We start from the raw sequence: 10,715 nt of genomic DNA, 5'->3' as shown, positions 1-10,715 counted from the left end.
ACAACATAACACATGACGCGCATGGCGGTTGTTAAAGCAGATATTATACACTGGAAAAATTCAGATGTCAACATTAATAATGATCAGCTGGAAGCTTTTCACATTGCATTGTATATGGTACCATGAAAGTCTGAGGGAGCTGGGCGCCTAATGACAGAACTGTCTTTGCAGATTTTAAGACCGATTCAAAGCATGACGGTGTGCCACCGACTTACTTTGTGTTCCAGGACTGTAAATTCCACATGTTATGGGGAAGAGGGGGTGTAAATCTACAAAATAAAGGCAAGATCATTATAAAAGACTATCATTTAGATTAGTATTACCGTTTTAAAACTAAAAAAACGGCAAAATACCGGGTAATATGTGTGGTCAGAAAGGGGCTTTAGTGACTTGTATTGAAGTTTTTGAAGTGGGACAAATCTTTGTCCAGCCATTATGTTAAATGCTAGTGTAAATTTGCCTATCTTGGGCGAAGGGTGGAATGTAATGAAATCCAAGTTCGGCAGCCGTGTGGGATTCCGGGCGAACTCAGATGTTTTTAAAGGGGCAATCCTTTTTACAAGGCATGGTTTTGCAGTGTAAATGATTGCCCCTTTTTATATAAACATTGCACTTCTTCCAGCATCCTGCACAACTGCCGATCTTCAGTACATGCGGACTGTCCCAACTTGTCTCAAAATACAGTGAACCACAGCTGAAGGCTTACACATGCCGCTGGAGTGGAGCGATAGGAAAATCTGTAAATGGTCTCTACCCAAACATTCAATTTCAAAGTAGTTTGGATGCAAGATTTGTGCACAGCTGTGGTGGCTGTTTGGGAAAGAACCTACTGGTCCCAAATTAAGGTAAAACAACCCCGGTAAACAGTTTATTTCAGTCTGGATGATCATCTGAACAGTCTCATTGCGCTACAGGTTACATGGCGCTGGTCACCAGAGGGATATTAGGGCACAATGCTTCGTTTCAGACCATGTGACTTTTTTTTTGGAATAAATGAGTGTGTACATTCAGATAAAGAACGGGCTTATTTAGTTGAACGTTTTGGAAAGCTGGACTTTGATGTAACCTGAAGACGGTAGCATTTTTCATGCAGGGTGATGATCACTGAGGAGGGCCTGTTTGCATGCGCTGAAGGTGCATGTACTAATGGAAAGCGGTGGAACACCAGATCAGTTGTGGGATTGGCAGAGGGACAACAAAGTCAAGAATGACCTGCTGATATTGAACTTGCAGGACAGAGTAGAGGGCGATTTTTGTCTGTGGAATGAGATGGTAATGGTAGGAGCCAAAGGCAGGAAGTTTGGTTTTAGTGACGTTGCATTTGACGAAAAGTTCTACAATTTAAGACGTGTATGCCCCTTAGGAGACCCATTTGGGTGTGTCTCTTAAGGGGCATACACACTTTGAGTTTTTTATTTTACCAATATCGTGAATTTTGTCCCTTCTGAATAATTGAAAAATGCCCTTTACACATTATGCCACATACCACAATGCCCCAGACACACTATGCCACACACTGCAATGTCCAAACCTCCCAACACTGGAAGCAGAGGAAAAGGGACATCCTTGCGCGCCTGAAATTAGGGTGCATGACCTACTATCGTGGTACTCCTGCGAGGCCACATCCCCCATTTTTTCCGCTAATGGGGCCATGTTCATTTCTGAGGGAAGAGAGTCCAGTGTCCCCCTGCTGGTTGTCTGTCTGTCTGTCTCCTCCGCCACCGCTTCCTTTCTGAAGGCAGGAGAGCAGAGCACATTGCGCATCTCTCCTTCCCCTCCTATACTATGTATACTTACACACCAGAGTGAAAACACTATATAGCAGGGAGATCTCGTGCTTGCACAATACAATCTGTGGGCATTCGCTCAATAAGTGCTCAGGCTGTGATGTCTGAATCGGGCCCAGAGCACACCTAAACCTGGATAGCCGTAGAACCTGGGCCGTGGGTGTGCCATAAGGACCACCAATGTATGTACATACAGTTTGCTTTGCTTATTTGCAACATTATCCTCTGTCTAATTAGCCCTCATTTATTTCATAGTGCTGTTATTTCCTATGATTTTATATCTAAGTGCCTCTTGCCAATATCTTAATCCTGCTTTATGCCACCATCTTTTATTTTTGCCTCTTAAACTCCGCATTTCTGCTTCTCAGTTGTACCGCGTTCCTTTACGTTGTTTTACGTGGTCCTGTCCCATCCTCCTCATTTTCCTCCTTTGAGGTCCACTCTAGCTGTGCCTTCCACCCTGCTTTCCTCCTCCTTGTGGTTCTATGTTTGGGTCCTGCACGGTTTGTGTTTCTCTTCTGATATTGGTTGTGTAGTCCTTGATCTGTGTAAGGGCACAGCCGACTGTTCATGTTGTCACAGTTGCTCTTTATCAATAAGCGTAATTAAAGAGAAGGCCTGGAAGCGGTTCACTGACACTTTGACGTACGCCGAATAGACAGTTAATTTCCACAGTAGAACGTAATAATCTCTTGATGAAAAGGGAGACAATCTGTAAATTACTTCAGTTGGTTTGCTTTGTCCACTTACAGTATTGATTTTTGTTAATATTGTGTGTAACCTGTAACAGAATGGTTTCTGGATGTGCCAGTCTTCTCCTTGTAACATGGGGATGTCTGTTTTCTCTCTCCAGGTTACATGCTATAAACTCATATGTTGAGGAGTTCAGACATCTGGAAGAGCAGGAACTTCAGTTGTACGAAAATGATCAGGGTACGTGTTTCAGCACTTATAATGTATGCCGTCGATAATCAACACATTTGGTAAGATCCTCTTACAACCAGTTTATTTTTTTTATTTTTATACTTTGTGTAATTTCATAACCTGAATTAATTCAGATTTGTGTAGTATTTTTGAGCACAGTGATAGTTTTGCACTCGTGGTTGGGATCCCGATGTTCAGAATACAGTATTTTTGTAAATAAACTCTGATACTCTGTCACAACTCACTGGTGGATAGTGGATACTATACCGCGCCAAGGCCCAGTGCCGGTGGTATTCGCCAGGACCCCCGCAAGGAGATTTGGACTTAGTTGATCGCGCCCCTCTCTGGGTTCCCTGGTACAAGTGCTGGTATACACTGGAGGGGAACAGAAAGTACATTGTGAAACTTACATATTCTGTAAGCCGGATCATAGAGTACCAGGTTGAAGGCAGATTTGCTTCATAAGGAAAGTAAAAGTTGAACCAGGAAACCTTGAACACCATACCATACAATTGCAATACAAGCACACGCAACAGGGCGTCTTGTCAGAATCTAGTTGTACCTACCCGTAAGTCACGTATATGAGGAAAACCAAGCCCCAACACGAGGAGCACATACAAACTCCACACAGGCTATTACCAGGAATTGACCTCCTGACCTCAGTGCCGCTTTTCTCTATCCAACATGCTGCTCACAATCCACCGACTGCTCACACTCATTTGTGCACAATAGTGATACACTGCACATTAATTTCCGTGGAGATTCCTAGTTACTTCTAGGAAAATGACATAAAACATGAATATATTCAAACACCTCAGTGATTCTCCCTTGCTGATGAGTCCTGAGTAAGTCATAGGGGTCATTCAGACCTGATTGCCATTGTGCAAATTTGCCAGGTGATCAACTATCCAACAACTGCACATGTGCTTTGGCCAATCGACTAATAAAATCGGCAATTACTGTTTTTTTTTTTTTTTTTTCATTTTTCCTTCCCCTTTCAACTTGACTGATGGTTTGTGGGTGGTAACATCTGTTTTCTGGGAGTGTCAGAACCTAGGTGTGCCCAGGCGGTTTCATGGAAGGGTCTGTGACCTCAGCTCTGCCCTCGATCAGCTCGACGCTGGGCCCAGGGTTACGCGCACTTGCACAGACTGGGAAAATCATTTGATGATGAGCAAGTTCATATGGTTTTGCAGCTGGTCGGTGATCGGCTAGACCAGTGGTCAGGGAACTCGGTCCTCATTACCCCACGCAGTGCATGTTTTGCAGGTCTCCTCACAGAATCACAAGTGAAATAATTAACTCCACCTGCGGACCTTATAAAATGTGTCTGTGAGTAATTAGTACACCTGTGCACCTGCTGGGTTACCAGCAAAACATGCACTGTGTGGGGTAATGAGGACCGAGTTCCCTGACCACTGGGCTAGACATTCGCAGACTTGCACATGACAATGTTTTAACTCTGGATGGCGACTATCTGATCGCGGACCTCTGCAAATTTGCACCCCAATAGTCCGGTCTTAATCTTTTATATTCCATACCAGATAATCATTCTCACTTTCTCGCATCTGAGGTGAATTTCCAGAACCTGCTGGAAACACCGGTCGGCCACAGATGATCCGCGTTCCGTCGGGGGTTTGGGAAAGTTAAAAATGTCTAACTCCCTGACCTGCTCCTGCAGCCTGCACTCTATCTACACTGACGCACTCCCTCATCCCGCAGCCTGTGCTCTCAAACTGATACCCTCCCTCACCCCGCAGCTGGGTTCTGTCACACTGACGCACCCCCTCACCCCGCAGCCTGGACTCTAACACTGATGCCCTCCCTCACCCTGCAGCCTTCGCTATATTACACTGACACGCTCCCTCACCCCGCAGCCTGGGTTTTGTCACACTGACACTCTCCCGCAGCCTGGACTATATCTCACTGACCTGCTCCCTCACCCCGCAGCCTGCACTCTATCTACACTGACGCTCTCCCGCAGCCTGCGCTGTATCACACTGACGCACTCCCTCACCCCGCAGCCTGTGCTCTCACACTGATACCTTCCCTCACCCTGCAGCCTGTGCTCTCACACTGATACCTTCCCTCACCCCGCAGCCTGTGCTCTATCACACTGACGCACTCCCTCATCCCGCAGCCTGTGCTCTCACAGTGAGACCCTCCCTCACCCCGCAGCCTGGGTTCTGTCACACTGACGCTTTCCCTCACCCTGCAGCCTTGGCTCCATCTCACTGATGCTCTCTCTCACCCTGCGGTCGACCTTCCAATCCTGTCGCCCTAAGCCCCTGTTGACCTTCAGTGGTCGACACAATGCGTGTCTACCTAACTTAGGTCGACCCAATGACCCATATCCGTTTTGTGTATTAGGTGATTTGCAGGGGAGCAGTGAGATTCCTTCGGCCATCGCACCCCCTCAGGCGCTGGCATGGGCCTCTTAACACAACAGCTAGCAATGTCTTCAGTTAAGGGGTGTAAGTGTCACCTAGCACAAGCACTGCCGGTTTTTCATCTTTGCAGATTCCACTTTTTTTTTTCCCCCGTGAAGGAATGTTTATAAGAAACGTACCTGTGTAAATGCCATATGTGATGTGTTGGATGTGCAAGGAACATACTATTTGAACATTGTCAAGTCATGTGTAAATACTATAATGACATGTTGACGGTTGCCAGAAGGAATCGTAGGTATATTCCGTACATCAGGCCGTCCTGACACAACGGTGTGTGCATTCATGCATGATGTCTCCAGCATTGTTCTGTTGAAGTGGTTGGGTCTGTATGAAGGTAACTGGTTCACCAGATGTTTACTCTGAAACCATCCTTTCTCCCGGACATACAGGAAGCGTTTACTGATCGGAACCTTGACCTACCCATGGATGCAAATTGATTTACGTAATTAACTTAAATCTTTATAGGAATGCAGATTTGGTTTTAATCTGTTCTCAAATTGTGATCTTATTGGTTATTCAACACATGTTCTAGCCAATGAGATCCCGCTTTGAGAACCGGGTAAAACCGAACCCACACCTCTCTACTTACAACATTAATCCGGGAACATTGTTGCATTGGTGGAATATCGACATCCAGTGTAATTTGAATATATATGGGTTAATGATACACTGCTGTAAATGGTAATAAGTCCCTTGATCTATGGTGTTTGCACACGGAATCCAATCGGATGACAAACAAAACGCATACGATTTGGACTAGATTGTACAGATCTGTACTATGTAGTCTTGCCTGCACAGTGGGCAGGGGCCGCGCATCAGGATCGTATGCGGCAGAAAACCGTTCTATTTTTGATTCGATTTGTACTAGCAAAATCAAATAGAAAAATAGACCAAATCGAACTGTGTATGGGGCATTAAGGCGCCCAGGCGTGGAGTGATGTGCTCCGTACTTTTTGTACTATATCGCATCACATCTAGTACAAAAAGCATGCAATGCGATCTAGTACAAAAAGTATGTGCTGCACCTTCTTTTTGTGCTGTGGGTGGGAGCGCGCATCGCATGGGGAAAATACACCGTGTATGGGCACCCTTAGACGTGGAACTACAAATACGGCGCTGCACACTTTGGATCTAGGCAATAGATGTACAATGACTGTACATATTTTTACTACACGCTGCCCCATACAAATGTTATATACTTTGGTTTCAGCACTATAAAAACGTAATTCCTGTTTTATTTTTTGTTTCTCTGTAATCAGCTCCCGCTCACAAGGCCGAACCGGAGAAGATTCTGTTGCCAGACCCGAATTTTGAATATTCAGTGTTGCCAATATTGAAGAGCAGAGAACCTGTAAGTGACTGGCGGCGTTTGTGTTATTGCACCTGTGAGCCAAGTGTTTTATTGGTAACGATGAAGCTAATAAACATAATTAGTACTCGGTGGTAATCCTGTTGGTATCGGATGGAGGCAATGCTAATATACATAAAATCTATCATTTATATACATATGAGCGCGTCTTCTTAACCTGCATCAGCTGCACTTATAGGGCCTGATTCAGACATGTTGTAGCCTAGCGAACATGTCAGCGCTGCCCTGCCGAAAAGCAGCTTGCCTGCGAGGGGATATGTGGTTATGGTATTTTAGATCTACAATGTCTATGTTACCTACAGTCAGAAGTACGATCACTATTGGTCCACAGAGCCAAAATGTTGACACAAGTTTTTTCATTGGTTTTATTTGGTGTCGGGATGGGCATAGTCTAAGTGTACCGCATCCCCTCGCTACGCTCGCCATGTTTCAGGCACACTATAGTAGGGCATGAAATATACCGCCTGTCGGCACATGTTGGCTCAAATTTTTGTGTGCAATCTATCATGAATCCGGATCTGCGGATGTGTACACAGAACACATTCCCCCGCGTGCGGCTGAAGAGGAGAGAAATCTATCGATGTTCATTGACCATTGAATTATTTCTCCCCCCCCTTCGGTAAGAACTCAGGCTGAACTGACTGTTTTATTGCCGCTGGAGCTGGCAGAAAAAGGGACCGGTGCTGATGTCAGCCACCCATCCCGAGCAGGCATCGACCCGCCTGTGTTCCCATAAAGTGCTGGGCATTGTCGCGGCTGCCGCCCTCTACCCGCCTGCTTCCTTTCCCTACCCGTGCCAATGCCTCGGTGAGGTTAATATTTGCACATGCACAGACCCTCACCATCGGAAACGGCAAATTCTGCCCCTCCGATGAGGTCTGAATAAGTCCCGTAGCTGCTTATTTCAGAGAATAAATATGTCAGTTGTAGTGGCTTCCTCTCTAGTCAGTGGTTTGGCACTTGTCGGTGTAGTGTTGCCCTTAATACTTCGCTATATGGATGCCATCCCTTTTTGTTTTTATTATAAACTTCTGTCACCTAACAATTTCTGGGTTCCAGTGCTTCTTATTGAGCCGCCTCACTAAACTGCGCCGCGCTGCCTATGTGGTGGGATGGTCTTCCGTTATGTGCTACAGTATGGCAGTCTGTGTATAGAGTTCTAGCTCTCCCAGGGGCTGAGCACATTCATAGCATGTTTTGTAAAGGTAGAACTTGGCGTTACATTTGGGAGAACGGGGTGTTTTAAAAACCAATTCAATTTATGAACAAGATCAGTGATGGCTAATCTTGACACTCCAGCTGTTGTTGAACTACACATCCCAGCGTGCCCTGCTATAGTTTTACTAATTGTCCATGCTAAAACTGATTCTGGGATATGTAGTTCAACAGCGGGAGTGTCAAGGTTAGCCATCACTGAACTAGATTTGTTAGTGTCTCATGTGTGCCTGGTAATTAGGAACCGGGTAAATGTAAAACTTTCTACAGTGTATTAATATAATTTTATGTTTTACAGTTGATAAGTTTAATTGAGAACAATTTCGTTTTGGTTATACATGGAGCCACGGGCAGCGGGAAAAGCACACAACTGCCTCAGTACATCCTGGATTACCACATGCAGCGCGCTACGTACTGTAACATTGTGGTGACGCAGCCCAGGAAGATCGCTGCATGCAGCATTGCCACATGGATCAGCAAGACCAGGGACTGGCCGCTGAGTGGCTTAGTGGGATATCAGGTAAGATGGTGTATTCATTGAAAAAAAAAATATTTTGAGACTACTCTAAATGGTGTTAATGTGGCACAAACCTAAATGTATGTTCTTGTGTTGTGCGCTGATTTATTTTCTTTTCTTTAATAATAAAAACTGCACCTCTAAACCCCCATACACTAGTAAGATTTGGGCCGAGATGTGTGTGACATCCCATCAGACCTAATATGCTGTCCCTGTGCGCATCAGGTTGGACTCTACAGATTGAACCTGCTGCAGATTGAATCTATCGGATTGGACCCATCAGCGGCGCACCGTGGGGTTTTAGCACCCGCGATGTATTGGGTCTGATAGGTGTATGCCAGTGGTGAAGCACTGCTAGCATGCTGCTATGCGCAGGATCCGGGTAGTGTTGGGCAGGGGGAGGGATGTGGCAGCAGAATTAAAAATGTATTTATTTTTTTCAAAAGACTGGATGGACGCTGATTGGCTGATAAATGCTTTCGTCCAATAACCAGACGGCCGGCATCCTGCCGCCCCCCCCCCCGGCACCTGCCGCTGCCCGGGCACCGCCTCGTAAATCACTGCTGCCTGGCTCTCTTGCAACTCCCTGGGAATTTACATGTGATAAATCGCATATTAAAATGGCACATCAAGTGCCAAATCGTAAGTGAGCCTCCTGGGGAGCTGTCGGTGGAGCTCAGCGGCAATTTGGTTTGACTTGTCCTTAGGAGCCCTTTACTGTTGCCTATTATGCTTCCATGATCTTTTGTACCAGACACAGGTTTTTTAAAGGTTCCCCTTGGGTCAAGAGATTTTCAAATACAGGTGTCTAAACTGTAACGCGGACACTAATGTTAATTCTTTCCTTGCTTACAGGTGGGGCTGGAGAAAAAAGCAACACCAGACACGCGTTTGATTTATGTGACAACAGGCGTTCTATTGCAGAAAATAGTAGGTGCCAAGAGCTTGGCGGAGTTCACGCACATCTTTATTGATGATGTAAGTACCTTGTTTCATAGCAGACACTTGGAGACTGTCACAGAGCATGATTGAGTGATTGAGGCAGGAGAGGTGACCATTCAACAAAGGGGAGTGTTAATCCCTGGGTCTGCGTCATCGGACGGCTAGTTTGTGCAAGCTTCGGCTTACACAGACTATTTAAGGGTTGCGACTGATGGCCGCAGTTACGATCTGATTCTGTTTCTTTGGACGCAGAACTCCTCACAGATGTTGCTGGATGTGTAGTTTCGTGACATCTGGAGGGCCAACGTTGGACATGCCTGGTTTAGAGGGAGGACTTAGGATGGGGGCATAGATTTAAAATGGAGGATTCTGTATTTGAGAATGCATTCTTCCACTGTTTGGTGGTTAGTGAACACTCTTGTAGATATCTGGTGAATTTGGAATACCCGAGTTGAGGTGTTGGGCAGGTCAGAGAGCAGTAGGGTAGAGAAGGGAGTTGAGCAGGTAGGACATGGTCAATAGCCTCAATGTGGTGCTTAGTGATGCAGACTTAGGAGTCAGAGGTGGAGAAGCAGAAAGCAGAGGGGGTGTATGTTCAGAGCGCAGGTGGTGATCAGAGAGGAGGAATGAGGCATTGGGGTTATCCCAAGTATCACTGTGGTGAGTAAAGACCATACCAAATGAGTGTCCACTCACACAGGTAGGTGAGTAGGTCCATTGGGAGAGCTGAAACAATGATGTAAGGTAATGGGAGTTTGCCGGCAGAAGATTTGGTGGTTATAACAATAGAAGGAAGCGAGGAACCCAGCAAAGTTGTCTAGGAATTAGGAGAGAGACAGGTAAATGACGGCTACTCAAAGGGAAACAGGTTGGCAGAGACTTAAAATGTAATGTTTTGATATTTTACTAGGAAGAACTACACTTTTTTTATATATTTGATCACTGCAGTTTACAAAATTAAGTTGCAATTTTACAGATTCCCCCTGTCATGTTTTTTAATTCCGCTTTTGGGCCAGATGTATCAAGCTTCAGAAAGTGATAAAATGGAGAGTTATAACCAGCCAATGATCTCCTACCTGTCATGTTTCGAACCCAGCCTGTAACATGACAGGTAGTAGCTGATTGGCTGACTGTTTATCACTTTGAAGCTTGATACATCTGGCGCTAAATGACACTACGCTGCTCCTCATCCATGTTTAGTATGTTACTCTTTACTCTGTCCCATTTCAGTAGTTACGCATCAAGGATTTATTTTACTGCATTGAGCTCTTTACCCCGTACATTTGTGATTTAAATAGAATATATTCAGCTAATGTTTACGCTCACAAAATAGGAAATGACTTATGTGTACGTTAAATAACTGGAATGTTTTACACTATTACTATGTCCACCATGCTTAAGGGGGTTATTCAGTGCTATTTGCGAGCTGTGACAGCTAGCAGTGCTGCCTGCTCGGGTCCCAGCTCGCACGGTGAGTATTCAACTGACCCACTGCACACGCCGTTTCCACC

The 10,715-nt window shown here is 45.4% G+C and overlaps 1 protein-coding gene across 1 annotated transcript in view; it reads left to right on the top strand.

The window, feature by feature from the left end:
* TDRD9 (tudor domain containing 9) overlaps positions 1 to 10,715 on the top strand; it is a 112,095-nt gene that overhangs the window by 21,370 nt on the left and 80,010 nt on the right. Inside the window, exons 2-5 of the mRNA XM_083167662.1 lie at positions 2,641 to 2,720; positions 6,421 to 6,512; positions 8,044 to 8,265; positions 9,118 to 9,240. Of these exons, the coding sequence (XP_083023788.1) occupies positions 2,641 to 2,720; positions 6,421 to 6,512; positions 8,044 to 8,265; positions 9,118 to 9,240 (517 nt within the window). The remainder of the gene's footprint in view (positions 1 to 2,640; positions 2,721 to 6,420; positions 6,513 to 8,043; positions 8,266 to 9,117; positions 9,241 to 10,715) is intronic.

This window comes from Crinia signifera, chromosome 12, assembly GCF_055691185.1.
Source record: "Crinia signifera chromosome 12, ASM5569118v1, whole genome shotgun sequence".
Taxonomy (NCBI): Eukaryota; Metazoa; Chordata; class Amphibia; order Anura; family Myobatrachidae; genus Crinia; species Crinia signifera.
This window is presented reverse-complemented; position numbering and strand designations above follow the sequence as displayed.